This window comes from Acanthochromis polyacanthus, chromosome 7 (assembly GCF_021347895.1).
Source record: "Acanthochromis polyacanthus isolate Apoly-LR-REF ecotype Palm Island chromosome 7, KAUST_Apoly_ChrSc, whole genome shotgun sequence".
Lineage (NCBI taxonomy): Eukaryota > Metazoa > Chordata > Actinopteri > Pomacentridae > Acanthochromis > Acanthochromis polyacanthus.
Genome location: NC_067119.1, coordinates 22429884 through 22447535, shown reverse-complemented (window position 1 = coordinate 22447535; position 17652 = coordinate 22429884). Strand labels below are relative to the sequence as shown.

Here is a 17652-nt window from a genome sequence, read left to right as displayed (position 1 = left end):
CCCAGGTAATGATGCCTTCTGCTATTACACAGTGTCAGTATGAACTTCAAATGACTGCTGCATAAAGAGGCAGACTGGGAATAGTGGTGAAGGGTAATGTGCTCAAAAAGCTTCTGTTTTTGACACCAAGGGAATTCATCTGCTTCCTTTATGCACCAGCATGTAGACGTAAGAAGTGTTTGACATTCAAGAAGAGCACCTTCAGTCATGTTATTGACTAAAAAACTGGAGTGCGGTATACTTATGGAGGTCCACAGTTCTGCAGTATCAGCCATTTCAGCAAAGCCCTCCCCCCCTCTCCCCTCATCCACTTCTTACTCCATATGTTTGCTACAATTCACATTGACACTTCCTATCTGCCCCCCCTAAAAAGAGCGTGTGGAGCATGTCTGATAGGTTTTTCAGAAGAGACTGATGTATGTGCAAGACACAGTAATACTTTGAAAATAGGCCAGTAGTATGACGTTCAGCAGAGTGCAGTTCGCATGAAGCTTAAATTCTTAACTGTACGTTCAGCTTCTGTGGACTGTGTGCTATACGGAGGGAAAAGAAATGCATAAACTCAGGGTTTATGGCTTAGTCTGGTAGCACTACCTGCTGGTGAAACTGCCACACTACTCCCTCCATGCAAGCTTAACTTCACGTAAGAGGATCCAACATTTTGATTCATTCAACAGCCTTACCTGAATTCTCCAAGTTTGGGAAACTTTTCAAATACGCATTCAAAAGCACTGTTAAATTTGCAACTCTTTCAAAGCCCTCAGAGTGCTACAGGAAGCATAAGACGAACTACAGAATATTTAGATCACTTCATCGTATCTGCACATCTTTGAAATCTAAGAGAAGACCACAACATTTGGAGGACAGCATATGAGTCTGAATTAAATGCTTTTAAGTATATAATAACCATATATTTATTTTTATTTCTTTGGTGATTTAAAACAGGAAAAAACAGTTTGATCTTTTTCTAGAAAAAAAATAAATTCACAAACATCCCAGACATTCACATTGTAAAATAAAATTTAAAAAACTGTTATAAATATAAAATGATATTATGTGCACATTAGGGCTAAAAAAACACACACACACAGACATTCACAGGCACAAAAAAAAAACATTTCCCCATTAAAAAAATGTTGGAGAAATATGTTACCATTCACAATGTTTTGTTAATGTTACAGAGCAAAATTATTGCTGACTATTGCTGAAGTGGCCCTCCATGTTCTTTGGTCCACTGTTGTCATTAAAGATGTAAAAAAAATTTAAAAAGTATATTGACGTCTTGCATATTGAGCAATTTTTCGTCCTCAATGCATCCCATTTAGACAGTCTGTGAGTGTGGCTGGTCTCCTGTTGAACATACCATAACAAATATATGAAGAGCACTGCTGAGCCAAGTGACAGCATCATATTTTACCTTTCAGTATGAAACAAGTAAGGAGATCAAGAGCAGCTTGAAAATAAATTATATGCATGTCTGCCTAAACAGCTGTTACGTTCAAGTCTTTTTGAGTGTTTCACAAAATACATTCTCTCAATGTGTGATTTTGATAGACCACAACAACACAAAAGTTCAGTGAAGACGAGCATTAGTTAGAAAACTATCAAAGGCTACAGCACAACGCAGGAGAGCAAGATTCTTTGGTGTGAGATTACAAACAGCATTGCAGTTATTGTAAACACGCTGCAGCAACTACTTGTAAGTTATGCACTGAACATACATGAGCAGAAAATACAGGCTACTTGAGCCACACTTCCCTTCTTTCATTTTAAAATAGTTCGTGGATCAATTTCCATCTGTGGATAAATTCTTTGTCGATAAGTACTTAGAGAGCAATCTTTCATGTTAAATTGTACCATACAAAAGAAATGACATTTTAAAGATTCTCTCTATAGAAATCTCTCTGTAAATATTAAACGCGACATCGATTACTTCCAATGAAAGCAGGAGAGAATGAAAGGTGGTCATTTTGTATTTTGAAAGCTGCCACCACAAAGAAAATCTCCAGCTGATAACTGATTGATTTGCTGAAACTTCAGACTTGGGCAAATTATTCATACGGAATCTGAATTACTACTAAAACCAAAGCTATGAAACCATGTTTCAGTATATGATTGGTGCCTCTGTTGATTAGGATTGAAGACTGGAGAAAGAATCTGTATAAAAGTTTATAGTTCTATGTATGCGATACAATGTTTAAATAGTGTAAACTACAGTATGAGCCCTTTGTGTGATCACCTCCGTTTGTGCTCTGAGAAGCCAAATTTGGATCTCTTGACAAACAATAAACAGTTAAAAGTTTGAGGACTTCATTGTAAATGCATATGCATGCATGCTCACTAAAAGGAAGTCCAGCTTAAAACAGCATGACAACATAAATGAATTCTTTACATAACATAAGCGCTATAATTTCACAACAGTTTTCTTTCTAGGAATAAGGGACACTTGCAGTGATTTTAAATAGCAGAGCTGGTGTACAAAGATTTTAAAGAACAGTAATGAATGTAAAAAATGATGACAGTATTTTTTTCTTTTCCAGTAGCCAGCTGAAAGGTTTCTGAATCCTCATTGGCATTGTTGTGAAACAGTGCCCCTTGATAAGAAAAGTCAACATCTCCATAAAAGGCACTTCATAAGATTCCATCGTTATCCAAAATGCAAGAAAACTGCAGGTTATCCTCTTGGTTTCTTTGATGAGTTTTCTCTTGTGCTTTTTTTCCTGTTCATCTCTCCACACAATCATCAGGCATGCGTTCTTGTCTCTGGGAAGCTCTGCCATGTTTTTTGGTAATCACTGTCTCTTCCGCTTATTTTCAGTTCTGTCTCTCCTTGACCGGTAGCGCTGATGGTGAAAGCGGAAGGCCTCATCTTGCCATTTTTTGAAGTTGTTGATGCTGTAGAGACTATTGTGCTGATGTCTTCTGATAAAGGTCCTTTGATAGCCCGATGCTGTCAGAGAAAAATCATAAATTTGAGTAAAATATGTTCAGACGTCAAGAGCAATAAATATCTGTTGAGAGTAATACTCGACTGTACTTACGGTTCATGCAGGTGATTTTAGGGCTATCCCACTGTCCGTCCCCACGACAGCGGATAGTTGGGACATGCCTCTGAATAAAGCCTGTCCGGCACTGATACCTCACCAGTGAGTTAATCTCATACCTGTCACGCTTTTTACCAAACGTACGAGCATTCTCCACCAAAGGAGGTTCACTACAGGCCACTGAGAAACAGAAGAGAAAGCAGCACTCTCAGATCAGTAACTTTACAGAAACAAAAGATCTCAAATAAATTAAATCATCCTATCCCATAATGAAGACATGGTTTATGCTAACTGAGCAGCCCCTTCATACCTGTGCCCTTTTTGCAGGTGAAGGTGAGGTGATAGTTGCAAGGAACATCATTCCATTGGCCGTCCTCATGCCATATGATCACCACACAGTCCTCACCAGAAGAGAAGAAACTGTCAGGCTGGTTGGGTCTCCAGTTTTCATATTGCTGAAAGAAGAGCAGATGATAAAGAGTGAGACATCATGATTGGTTTCTATGTCTTTTGGAAGATTTTTCTTTAAATGTAAATGTATGTGATTAAACTCAACACTAAATGTCAAATATTTGTATCATTTTAACCCATTTCAAGGGGAGCAATAATGCATTTTGTGTATTTATTCTGCATGTGCTTGTATTTTCCTACCACATCTTCCACAATAGTGATCCCAGAAATAGAGATCAAAAAAGCAGCACTTTTTACCACTGGGATTTTAAATAATGTCCACAAGAGGGGGTAGTTACATCTTTGTACAACTAATACTCAGAAACTGCTCACAGTTCAAGTCTGATGACCTTTCAGACACTGTAAAATTAAAACAGGGCAGAGAAAACAACACGTTTAGAAAACAACGTGTTCAACAACGTGTTCACAAAACAGTCAGTGACATTACAGTGATGGAGATCTCACAGTAATCCACAATATATACAAAATAATAATGGACAAGATTTTTCAAAAATACTTCTAAAACAGAATATGAACATGATCCATGCCTTACATCCCACAATGATATGACCGTATGTATTTGGCATGATTGGTATCCATGACAGTAGTGTGTGTTTAAGGCTGAAGTACTTTGTGATAATGGACAGTTGTGGAAGTTTGTGGTGATATTTCATCACACAGTCTGCATGTCTAGAATTAGCAGGTGTCATATTCTCCACTCAGAGATGGACATTTACACATTTATACAGTATACACACAGCTGTAGCGCTGTGGGGCCATTCAGGCTGGAACTGATGCTACCTGCAGTCTTTCAGCGCATTCTATGTTCAAACAGCTTCTTCAAAGCTATGACCCCCTACTCTTCCAATTATGCCCAGAGGCTCTGCTACTCTGTCATTATGGTTAAGAAACATTCACTGACTTCCTGCACCGCTCACTTCAGGTTTACAAATGGATGACCCATCAACTGCTCAGCAGGCCTGCATCCTCCTCAAAATATTCAAACAACTTTGATCACCCACCTAAACACACGTCCAAAGGCATTTCAGCATGTGTGTTTCAGTGCCCTACTTTAAATATTAATCCATTTTCTTAATGTTTTCCAGTTGTGAATAGTCCACATTCATATTGAAAGAGTCTTGTTTTTTTTATATTTAAATCCACTGGAGGTGACCACCCACCCAGACACCCTGCAGTTTTTTTCCCTCTGCAACTGAACACAGGTGCTGTCCATCTGTGCATCTGCCTGCTTGGTGGCCCTTCCCCCGGGTGGCTGCCTGCTCGCTGGGCCCTCTCATGAGTGTGGGGGACAAAGGGGGATCATGCCTGTCTCCGCTTGCCAAACTCCCCTCTACACAACGTCACTCACACCCTCATCACCCCTCAATCTCTCAGCTGAGCAATGGTCTCCACAGGAGGCCTGTGCTTATCTGTGAACCCCCAGGCTGTCTTTTGCTTCCTCTCTATCTCTAGTCCTGGAGGACTATCTTTGAAGTGAGGACATCAGTCTGTACAACATAGATGCACATAGTAATTAGCTACTTTTCTGTCTTGCGAGAGGGATCTTCAGCAGCAACAACCACTACCGCAAACGTGTACTTGTATGTTGCTTTATAGACACTGCATGTACGAGCAGAACTTTCCTCCCTTGCCTCCTCTCTTACATCTTGCATTGCTGCAGCTATTGGTTTTTGAACACTGGGTTCACAGTCATCTAAAGGATTCACTGGTGCCTTACAACATGTTCTACATCAGATTTATTACCAGAGCAATCACCAGGGTGTAGTGATATGAGGCAGGGGAGAGTACGTCATGTGAAAGTTACCACAGCTCCCTGAGAAGAACGACTCTCCCTAGATGACCTTATCTGTCACCCTGATCACTTCTAAATATTTATACTGTCTGGGTGCCATGTTTGTTGAGACAAAAATAAAGAAAAAGCAAGCTATCTTACCATAGCACTGCCATCAGTCCAGCGGAAGTCACTGTCAAACATCTTATCATTCAGGCCAATCCACTGGTAGTCCTGTCCAAGACCTGCCATGCAGGGTGGAGTGAAACACAGCAGATTGCGTTACTGTTTTGCCTTCTGTCCTTTTAAGGACTGTTCAGTTACAGACAGTGCAAGAGAAAGACAGTTAGCTATAGCCTTTTTAAAGACCTTAATCATTTTCTTGTACAACTACATCAGTGTACTTTATCTGAGAATTTATCCTGTTTCAATACCACCATTTGCGCTACATTTCATAAAGTAGAATTTGAGCATATACCTTTATATATTATTGACTGTAAGTGCAGTCTTTAACTTACGGTTGACAAACTGTTGCTCCTCATGAGACAAGATGCTGGCAAGATGAGCACCCTGTATGCGGCATTCTCTCTCTGCTGTGTCCCAGTTTCTCCTCTGGGGGAAGTACTTGTAACAGTGCCCCTGAAACTTATGCCAGCCATAGTCACAGTTCTCTGTATCTGATGGAAGAGATGGAGTGAGAAGGAATGAGCATACAGGAAACAGAAATATTATCTGCAAAAGATCAATAAACATGAAATGCATTCATATTTTCAAAAACTAAACAAATTTTTAGTGACTGCTTCTGTTTATGAATCTATTTATCTACCTCACCACCTTATCTACAATACAGAATCTACAGTGCTATTACCTCTAACACCTGCTATTATAACTAAATTAGTTGAAAGAGGAACAACATAATGGATTACTTCCTTTAGCCCTCACAACACCGCAATAAGAATGTGAAGGCAAAACAAGAAATGATCCAATTTCGTGCCAGTTTTATTTAGAGGTGTGATTAATATGGTAAAGCAGGTGATTCTGATCAAAGTACTTCATAATTATTTGGAATTATAAAACCAAATTGGAAAATCGGTCAGACATAGGCTAAGGTATGTAGTATGGATCAGTTTCAGGTCAAACCCTGAAAGTTGAGAGGTGAGTATCTTAGTACACTGCTTGGATGTCCCTCCTTCTCCTCCTGAATTCATCCAAAGAGGACACACAAAAATGGAGGTAAAATCCTTCTCTGGGTTGTTCCTCTTCAAATTATTTTTTTTCCCTTTCTCTTGCCAAAAGTTGACAACAGGCAGACAACAGCTGTGTCTGAAAACACAGTCTGGGTGGGATTCAATGAAAAGTGATCCTGACAAAATTTAGGGTGTAGACTCTGGTCAAGAGAAATCAGCCAAGGCATATGATACACTGGATTTAACACACTTTTTTTGAAAGTAGGTTGCAACTGGGAACCTTAAGAAAATAATAGAGCAAAAATTCTTCCACTTTATTCGAGGGATGCATTAAGGATAAGCTTGGTTACCCATCAAGTACTCAGGGACTTCATTATAATTTGTAGTATGATTGTCTTGACCTAGATGTAAATATCAAGAGGGCACTTTAAGTCTAGCATACCTGCAGCAAGTCTGACTTGACAATGTGTCGAGTGTTTGTGTGTTTGGAACTTGTGGTACTAAGCTCTGGGGAGTTCAAAGTATCCCAAGTACTACCAGACATGATAGATCTTCAGGCAACACTAAAAACAGACTGTAAAAAAGGACTGTGGTGACAAGATAAAGGCGGTGTTTATGACTCAGCTTAGCCTGGGAGAAACCTAAGATGATGCACAATGATATACAGATAGGCTGATTATATTTCTGTGACCTGTGCAAAATTTGAGTGACTCATTTCTTCTTGTCAATTACCAGGGACTCCAGAGAACGATTACATTAAGTGTTATAATACAGTACATTATGAAATGAAGGAGTCTTTAATGTTAAAATTGTTAAAGGTATCACATTATGTGAATACAGTTTAAGCTCAGTCGAGATAGTTAAATATATGGTTGAACCAGTTGTGATGCTAACAAATGAAAACTTTATTTCATCTGTAACAGAATACTCACAAAGAAGTTAGGGAGAAAATGAATTAAATTAACTAACTTACCTTCCTCACAGTACAGCCCAGAATAGCTTGGGAGGCACACACATGTGAAGCAAGCCACCCCATCAACACATGTTCCTCCATTGCGGCAGGGGTTTGACTGACACTCATCAATATCTTTATCAGAAACAGACATAATCAAAAAAAGGAAATGAAAAGCAATTTTAGTGTCAATTTAGCCCTTCTTGGGTGGAAGTTATTTCAGTGAAATATGGTAGGAACGTCTTACCTGTTTCACATCTATCACCAGTGTAACCAGGAGCACAGCTACATGCTTGGACACTGCCAGTCTTGAAGCAAGATCCTCCATTCAAACAAATGTTCTCGTTACATGAGTGGATTCCTGTTGAGAAAGCAAAAAAAAAAAAGCAAAAAAAGCACAATTAAGAAATCTATTGATAATTTTAAACATTTAGCTGTACTTCTATATGAGGAAACGTACCAGGAATTTCAACTGTCTCGCCAACAACAGTGTGGCCCAAATCAAGTCCTGTATCAGGAGAGGCAGTTGTTGTGTCCCCTGTTATTGGTGGTTCTCCTTCAAGAGCAGATGAAGGTGCCGTTGAATCATTGTCCAGTTCATCATCTTCTTTCGTAACAGATAATGGTGTGGTGGCTACAGGTGTAACTACCACTAGCTGGCTCTGTGTTTGAACTGGTGATGTTGTGAATTCTGTATCGGTCCTTAGGGGTCTTTCAGTGTGACGAGAAACACCTGTGTTAATTTTGCTCACAACTTCCTCTTCCTCAGTGGTGCTATCAGCACTAGCAGACTCCATCTTTGAAGATGCTGTGGCATTCACCTTGAATACAGTCTGAATTTCATCTGGGGACAGAGCCTGTTGTCCCACACTGTTGATATTTGGTATCTTTGTTGTCATAAACTCACCGGATACACTATCAGAGCTAACAGATACAGTGTCAGAATTGACAGGTCCATTTTCCTCAACCTCATCACCATCCGATTTAGCAATGCTGGCTGTGGTGGTGTATTCTTCTGATCTGCTGGTGCTTTCTGAACCACTCTCAGAGCTAGAGACTGATGCTGTACTGATGGGAGTTAATGCCATGACAGTGATTGCTGCCGCTACAATAGGAGGCTCGGTTGCATTTTCTTCTAAACCACTTTCAGAACTGTTCATGGAATTAAAAGGTGGATTCTCAGATGTTGGAGAAACATCAGGTGGTGTAGTAATGACCACTACATCTCTGCCTGGAATTACATCGGGTTTAGGTTTTGATCCAACTCCATAGGAGTCTGATGATCCATAATCTGGGTAATTATCATAATCGTCAGGTAGAAGGTCAGTGCCCTCGCCGCTCGAGATGTGACTATTGTCCTCTGAAGAATCAGCAGCAGGTACAGTTGAGTCTGTATCTTGGCTTGTTTCATGACTTGGAAGCATGGGGTGAGTTGTGGACAGCAATAGATCCTGAGAAGAAAGATCAGTGTGAGGGCGGTGTGTTAGTGTGATCTCCGACTTGACTTGCTCAAATGACTCCTGGGAGGTTGTTAGGGGTTGTGCAGGAGACACAGTTGTGTCAAATTGGACAGTAACATCAGGCAGTGATGAGGCAGTTTCTGAGAGCACATTTGAAGTGATCTCAGAGGAAATGTGTTCAGCAGGTACTGTGGTGACCAATATTTTTGTCTCTGAGCTTGTAGAGATTTCTGCAGGCCCTATAACGCCAGTGGGCTGATGGGTGCTTGGAAAGTCTGCATCTTGTGTCTCCTCATTTTTAGGATCTGTTGGTCCCGACTCAACAGAAGTTGACGCCTTTGGTGATTCAACCGAGCTGGTCATATCAGTTGATTGTGCTGCATAAGCTTGAGTGATGAAGGTCTCAAGTGACTTCTGACCTGCGGTTTGATCAAGTGTAGATGATTGTGGCTTCTTGGTTTGGGTGCTTGCCATCTGAGACGATGAAGTGCTAGTGATGATGTTCATCTTAACAGTACTGGACAGAGTTGAAACACTTGGAGTGACTGAGTCAAAACTTGAACCATCCTCATCTGTTGAAATTATTGGATTTTTTTCTGTTGATACAGACATTTCCTCACTCTCTGACGATGTCTCATTGTAACTTGAGCCTTCTTGATCTGGTGAGATGTCGGTCTCCAGTAACATCGTGGTTAATTTCTCAGTGGTTGAGTGAGAAGGATCAACAGGAAGTCCAGTTATCCACCCTTTAGAGGCCTCTTGTTCATTAACATTTGAGGTGGAAGCCACCCATGGAGTCTCGGTGCTAAATAGTGAAGACGCAGTTGGAGATGGAGTATTTTTTGCTTGTACTGAAGGTGAAGAAGATCTTTCTTCTGGAGTCTGTTCACTTGAACTCTGTGTTGATGTTTCTACTGAGTTTGAGACTCTGGAAGATGTCTCAACAATTACAGCTTCATCTTCAGGTTTCACAGATTTGTCAGTAGCTAGTTTTGGAGTCATCAACTCAGCCTCAGAAGGCTGTGTGCCTATTCTCATAGGAGGAGAAGTAGACATTTCCTGATTGTCACTGTGTCTGTTCGACCCATGTTCAGCATCAGTTGAAACTTCTTTGGTTATAGATGCTCGACTTGGTGCTTCAGTTGTATCATTAGGATTTAAGTCCTGGCTTGACTCCTCAGTAGGTAACATTGGGCTGGTTGTGGTCAACACAGTTTTCTCAGAGGATATGTCACTGTGGGGATGATGAGTGAATGTAATCTCAGATCTGGTCTGTTGGAACGTCACGTCAGATTGTGTTGTATCTCGTTCTGGGGCAAAAGTGGTGGCAAACTGAACCATGACCTCGAGTTCTGAGGTGCTTTGTAGAGAGGGAACTGTGGACATAAAGGTGGATTCTTCATGTGCTGTGGCTGACATTGCTCCAGTGGTAGAGAATGAAAATGATTCTGAGAATGATAATTTCTCTGTATCTGTGGTTTGACTGTTATCCTTTTGTATGACTGTAGTGGGCTTGTCTGTGCTGAACAGAAAGGATACTGGAGTTTCAACAGTTTCAGATGTCACTGAGTCAGACGGTGCAGTTGTAATATCACCAGTAGCTAGAGTGGCCTGTGGTGACAGTGTGACTTTCTCCTCACTGGATGACTTTATTGTAGAAACCTCTTCTACAGGTGATGATTTTGAAGGCAATGGTGAAGCTGTTGAGGCTAAAGATGAGTCAGTCGCTGAAGTTGCATGTACACTTATTTGTGTAGGAGTGAAGAAGGTGTCACTGACAGTCCCTGAACCCTCTGGTTCTTCTGTTACCTCTGACCCTTGTGTTATTGTAATTGCTGTGACACCTCCAGCTTCTTCTGTCTGTATGGTTGGATAAAATGAAGAAGAAGGAACTATTGAGACAACATCTGCATCAATGATTCTATCAACTATGGTGATAAGCTCAGGAGTAGGATTGCCTTCCTTCATGGGGTCTGTAACTACAGAAAACAGTTCTTCATCTTTTAGCCCCTCTGTGAATATGATGGATGTGCTGGTTGAAAGTTTAGAACCATGCAGGACCATGGTAGGTGTTTGTTCAGTTAGGTCTGTATTGGCTTGGCTGCTACTGGGAGTAATGATCACAACCTGTTGATCAGTAACACTGTGGTATACAATGGTGGGAATTGGAGTGGACATTGATGCAACTTCATCTTGTCTATGTACACTACTGGAGCTCACTGAGGTAAAGTCAACAATAGTGTGATCACTAACTGAAGCTTCAGTTGCATGGGAGGACATCGCTGTATAGGAAGATTGTGTTATGTGCTCTGCCACAGCAACTTCATCTTTTCCAGTGCTTGTCACAGGATGCTCCGTTGCTTCGGAAGTAATGGGGCTTCTTGTATCTAGAGTAATTTCACTCTCTTGTAAAGAAGTCTGCTCATCAGAGGCTGGTGCGACTGAAACAAAGGTTTCAGTTTCACCTGTCACTTCTCCAAATGTGACACTTTGCATCACTGGTGGATCTGAGGTGAACAACTCACTGGTTTGGTTACCAGAACTTTCTCCCTCCGTCAAAGTAAGACAGGGACTTAATGTTGGTTCATCAGTGGTCAACAGGTCTGTGTTGATAAAAGTATGTTCTGTTGTAATAGATAGCCTCTCAGAGCTGTGGAGAGAAGAAGCTGCAGTTACAGTAGATTTTGAAGTATCAGATATTCCACTTTCATATAATGCTGTTGTTGTTTTAGGTTTCTCTGTGCTGAAAAGGGAAGAGACTATATTCCTTGTGTTGTTGGTAGATTCACTTTCATGAGTTGTTGCTGTTGTTGGTTCCATTGTGCTCAGCACAGGAAAATCTGTACCATGCACTTTAGCAAATATGTCAGTGGTATGGTTACCTGAACCACCTTCTTCAGTAAATATTGAGGGAGGAGCACTACTCAAAGTTGGAACTTTTGAAGTAAGTGTTTCAGGAGATTCAGCTGTTGGTTTCTTAGTGCTGTAAAGAGAAGAAGTTGAGGAGGTATCAGGGTTTTGTATAATAATCTTGTGAATTAAATCAGTTTGTTCTGTAGCTGCTAGAGTCGTGGAAATCACAGGAGAACTTGTGACTGGTACAAATGTAGCTGACAGATTGAAGTCTGTGCCTGAACCCTCATCCTCAACTGCAGAATCATCTGGGAAGACTCCACTGCCCTGATCAGCAATGAAACTCTCAGTTGTAGTCATGTGTGGAGATTGGGTTGATGACATCATTTCTTCAGTAGCATGTGTAGTGGTGCTCTTAGTCTCATCTATTTCAGTCTCATCTGTTGCAACCCTAAAATCATCCTGGGGATTTTTACTAGCCTCAGTAGATACCTCTGCACCAGATCCATCTGGACTTGACTCCAAATCATCTTCTTCAGGTAAGCCACTAGAGCTCTCCCCGTCAGGATCAGGAGAGGGTTCCTTTGCAGCAAATGCAGTGACACTGGGAACTGGTATGGGTTGAGAGGTTTCATATGTGTAGGGACTTGTTGTTGAAGTTGTAAATTCTCTACTGCTTGAAGTTGCTTCCTCAGAAAATAGGGATGTAAGTGGTGGACTATGTGTGTTTGTTGATAATGTTGTTAATATCAGAGAGGGCCCTTTAGCCATTGTTTGTGTCTCTATGGAAGTTTCATCTTTATATGCAGACATGTCATCTCCTGAGTACTCTGCTTCAGTGAAATCCCCACTTTCTGAGTCAGACACTGATGACGTCATGAGCTCAGTTGTGGCAGATATTTGCATAGCTTCTGTAGATATGAAGTCAGATGAGGACTGGGTTGATGATTCAACATCGGGCTGTGATGTGGTCTGAATCAAAGCTACCTGGCTTTCATCTGTTGCTGTAGAGAATGTATATTGGCTGTGAGGTTGCCTGGAAGCAGTTGGTGATGCTGATGTTAATTTCTCTGCACTGAAGAGAGAAGAATCCACTGTTACTTGAGATTTTAAGACCTCTGTTAATTCAGTTTCTGGTGATATTGTAAATATTGGCCTCTGTGTGCTAAACATAGAGGACGTGGGAGTATCTCTGCTTGCTGTTGTTTGGACAGAAATCTCAGGAGAGGTAGAAACATCAGCTGAACCCTGTTGATCAGTGAAAAATAAATTCAAGTCAGTGGAAAATGGAGCACTAAAAGGTTTTAAAGTTGTTCTCGAAAAGCTTGGTGAAGACTCAACTAAAGTGAAATCTGTGCTAGCACTATAGTCGAAGTCCTCATCTGGCGGCACTGGAGACGAGGCAAAGAAGGATCCTCTGATGTCACCGGAAGAATCTGTCATGTCAGTGCTAATACCATCATGCTCAATGTATGGAAAAGTCGATGATATAACAGAAGTCACACTTGGAGACACTGTTGAAAGGCTTGTTACTTTCTCATCAGAGACCGAGGATACTGATGGTTCTTCACTACGAGATGTCATTGCAGATTTTTCTGTTTCAAGTGTGTCTGCTGTTCCAAGTGACTGCGCTGTCGGTGCCTCAGTGCTGAACAGAGATGAAGATGTTGGTCTGACAGAAGCAGATGCTGTAAACATGTCTGTGGTTTGGTCTCCGGAACCATCTCCATCTATTGATGTAATGACAGAAGACTGCTCTGTTTTGTCTGTAACAGGAGAAAGTGAAGCCTTTCCTGTTTCATCTGTGGGAGAACTGTCATGTTCCTCAACAGAAACTGTTGCTGGTGTCTCTGTGCTGAATAATGAGGAACCTGTTGGAACTGTGGTGTGTTTCCTGGAAATCTCAGTTGTTAGGTCACCTGAACCCTCTTCATGTATTGTTGACCATGTTGTAATTTCCTCTGGTGCTGTTGAATCATCGTCAGACTTACTTTTGGTCACAGTCTCCTGAGTATCAAGTGACACTGATGTCGGTATTTCAGTACTGGGGAAAGACGAAGCTGCAGTGATGGTTGTTTCAGACACATGGCTTGTTTCAGTCTCAATTGACAGTGTCATTGCTGGTGTAGCTTTTCTGGTGATGGAGGAGACAATGGTTGATGCAATAAGTGATTCGGTGGTATAGTCCAATCTTTGGTCTCCAGAGCTGTCTGTATCAGTTGAAATTAAGAAGGATGTTGATTGAGGTTCCAAAGTTGATCCACTGATGGAAGGAATGGAATCATCAACAGAGGGCTGGCTGCTAAGATCTTCATCCCCAATGTCTACAGCAGACGATGATGTAACGGAGGACAAACTTGGAGACACAGAAATTGATGTAACATCAGAGATTGGAGAGACAGATGGTTGTTCTGAGGGCGAAGTCATCAGAGTCTGATCTGTGACTTCACTTCCTATTGCCATAGGTATATTTGTTCTTGGTGGCTCAGTACTGAATGGAGACACTGTCGAAGAGGATGTCTGAATGAAGATCTTTTCATCTTCTGGAGTGAGAACAGTGCTGTCCTCTGACTTGTCTGTAATTGAAGTCACTGAAGCTCTCTCTGTTTGTTCTGTGAGTGCACTTTCAAGCTCCTCATCTGGCAGTGCTGTCGTCTTCTCAGTGCTAAACAATGATGAAGCTGTAGCAGAGGAAGAGTCTGTGCTGGAGGTCTCAGCTGACTCACCCCGTGAGGACTCTTCATCTGTTGTTGGCAGAGAAGAACTCTCATATGGTGTCACTGATGCGTCATCAGACTTACTGGTGGCAATTGTCTCATTTGTGTCAGGAGTCAATGATGTTGGTTTCTCTGTACTATGGAGGGATGTAACTGATGTTACACCTGTTATCAAGGTATCACTTGTGTCAAATGTATGTGATGCTGTCACTGATGGTGATAATGTACTCAACATTGATGAGACACTAGTTGCTGTGATGCTTGTGCCTTCAGTGGAATCAGCAGTGCTGTCTCCAGAACGCTCTGTATCAGTGGTAATAGGAAATGATTGTGTTTCAGGTTTCAAGGTTGAGCCACTGACGGAAGGAACAGACTTCACCATTGTTGACTGACTGCCAATACCGTCATCCTCAATGTCTGAAATAGTGGATGATGTAACAGAAGTCACACTTGGAGACACTGTTGAAGGGCTTGTTACTTTCTCATCAGAGACCGAGGATACTGATGGTTCTTCACTACGAGATGTCATTGCAGATTTTTCTGTTTCAAGTGTGTCTGCTGTTCCAAGTGACTGCGCTGTCGGTGCCTCAGTGCTGTATAGAGATGAAGATGTCAGTCTGACAGAAGCGGATGTTGTAAACATGTCTGTGGTTTGGTCTCCGGAACCATCTCCATCTATTGTTGTAAAGACAGAAGATTCCTCCGTTTTGCCTGTAACAGGAGATACTGAAGCCTTTCCTGTTTCATCTGTGGGAGAAATGTCATGTTCCTCAACAGAAACTGTTGCTGGTGTCTCTGTGCTGAATAATGAGGAATCTGTGGGAACTGTGGTGTGTTTCCTGGAAATCTCAGTTGTTAGGTCACCTGAACCCTCTTCATGTATTGTTGACCATGTTGTAATTTCCTCTGGTGCTGTTGAATCATCGTCAGACTTACTTTTGGTCACAGTCTCCTGAGTATCAAGTGACACTGATGTCGGTATTTCAGTACTGTAGAAAGACGAAGCTGCAGTGATGGTTGTTTCAGACACATGGCTTGTATCAGTCTCAATTGACAGTGTCATTGCTGGTGTAGCTTTTCTGGTGATGGAGGAGACAATGGTTGATGCAATAAGTGATTCGGTGGTATAGTCCAATCTTTGGTCTCCAGAGCTGTCTGTATCAGTTGAAATTAAGAAGGATGTTGATTGAGGTTCCAAAGTTGATCCACTGATGGAAGGAATGGAATCATCAACAGAGGGCTGGCTGCTAAGATCTTCATCCCCAATGTCTACAGCAGACGATGATGTAACGGAGGACAAACTTGGAGACACAGAAATTGATGTAACATCAGAGATCGGAGAGACAGATGGTTGTTCTGAGGGCGAAGTCATCAGAGTCTGATCTGTGACTTCACTTCCTATTGCCATAGGTATATTTGTTCTTGGTGGCTCAGAACTGAATGGAGACACTGTCGAAGAGGATGTCTGAATGAAGATCTTTTCATCTTCTGGAGTGAGAACAGTGCTGTCCTCTGACTTGTCTGTAATTGAAGTCACTGAAGCTCTCTCTGTTTGTTCTGTGAGTGCACTTTCAAGCTCCTCATCTGGCAGTGCTGTCGTCTTCTCAGTGCTAAACAATGATGAAGCTGTAGCAGAGGAAGAGTCTGTGCTGGAGGTCTCAGCTGACTCACCCCGTGAGGACTCTTCATCTGTTGTTGGCAGAGAAGAACTCTCATATGGTGTCACTGATGCGTCATCAGACTTACTGGTGGCAATTGTCTCATTTGTGTCAGGAGTCAATGATGTTGGTTTCTCTGTACTATGGAGGGATGTAACTGATGTTACACCTGTTATCAAGGTATCACTTGTGTCAAATGTATGTGATGCTGTCACTGATGGTGATAATGTACTCAACATTGATGAGACACTAGTTGCTGTGATGCTTGTGCCTTCAGTGGAATCAGCAGTGCTGTCTCCAGAACGCTCTGTATCAGTGGTAATAGGAAATGATTGTGTTTCAGGTTTCAAGGTTGAGCCACTGACGGAAGGAACAGACTTCACCATTGTTGACTGACTGCCAATACCGTCATCCTCAATGTCTGAAATAGTGGATGATGTAACAGAAGTCACACTTGGAGACACTGTTGAAGGGCTTGTTACTTTCTCATCAGAGACCGAGGATACTGATGGTTCTTCACTACGAGATGTCATTGCAGATTTTTCTGTTTCAAGTGTGTCTGCTGTTCCAAGTGACTGCGCTGTCGGTGCCTCAGTGCTGTATAGAGATGAAGATGTCAGTCTGACAGAAGCGGATGCTGTAAACATGTCTGTGGTTTGGTCTCCGGAACCATCTCCATCTATTGTTGTAAAGACAGAAGATTCCTCCGTTTTGCCTGTAACAGGAGATACTGAAGCCTTTCCTGTTTCATCTGTGGGAGAAATGTCATGTTCCTCAACAGAAACTGTTGCTGGTGTCTCTGTGCTGAATAATGAGGAATCTGTGGGAACTGTGGTGTGTTTCCTGGAAATCTCAGTTGTTAGGTCACCTGAACCCTCTTCATGTATTGTTGACCATGTTGTAATTTCCCCTGGTGCTGTTGAATCATCGTCAGACTTACTTTTGGTCACAGTCTCCTGAGTATCAAGTGACACTGATGTCGGTATTTCAGTAGTGTAGAAAGACGAAGCTGCAGTGATGGTTGTTTCAGACACATGGCTTGTATCAGTCTCAATTGACAGTGTCATTGCTGGTGTAGCTTTTCTGGTGATGGAGGAGACAATGGTTGATGCAATAAGTGATTCGGTGGTACAGTCCAATCTTTGGTCTCCAGAGCTGTCTGTATCAGTTGAAATTAAGAAGGATGTTGATTGAGGTTCCAAAGTTGATCCACTGATGGAAGGAATGGAATCATCAACAGAGGGCTGGCTGCTAAGATCTTCATCCCCAATGTCTACAGCAGACGATGATGTAACGGAGGACAAACTTGGAGACACAGAAATTGATGTAACATCAGAGATTGGAGAGACAGATGGTTGTTCTGAGGGCGAAGTCATCAGAGTCTGATCTGTGACTTCACTTCCTATTGCCATAGGTATATTTGTTCTTGGTGGCTCAGAACTGAATGGAGACACTGTCGAAGAGGATGTCTGAATGAAGATCTTTTCATCTTCTGGAGTGAGAACAGTGCTGTCCTCTGACTTGTCTGTAATTGAAGTC

At 41.7% G+C, this 17652-nt stretch overlaps 1 protein-coding gene across 1 annotated transcript in view; it reads right to left on the bottom strand.

The window, feature by feature from the left end:
- Positions 1-898: 898 nt before the first annotated feature.
- LOC110950597 (versican core protein) overlaps positions 899-17652 on the bottom strand; it is a 47790-nt gene continuing 31036 nt past the window's right edge. Inside the window, exons 8-15 of the mRNA XM_051950410.1 lie at positions 7886-16981; positions 7673-7786; positions 7447-7560; positions 5805-5963; positions 5449-5531; positions 3355-3499; positions 3042-3224; positions 899-2950 (exon numbers count right to left, since the gene is read on the bottom strand). Coding sequence (XP_051806370.1) covers positions 2793-2950; positions 3042-3224; positions 3355-3499; positions 5449-5531; positions 5805-5963; positions 7447-7560; positions 7673-7786; positions 7886-16981 — 10052 coding nt within the window. The 3' untranslated portion in view covers positions 899-2792. The remainder of the gene's footprint in view (positions 2951-3041; positions 3225-3354; positions 3500-5448; positions 5532-5804; positions 5964-7446; positions 7561-7672; positions 7787-7885; positions 16982-17652) is intronic.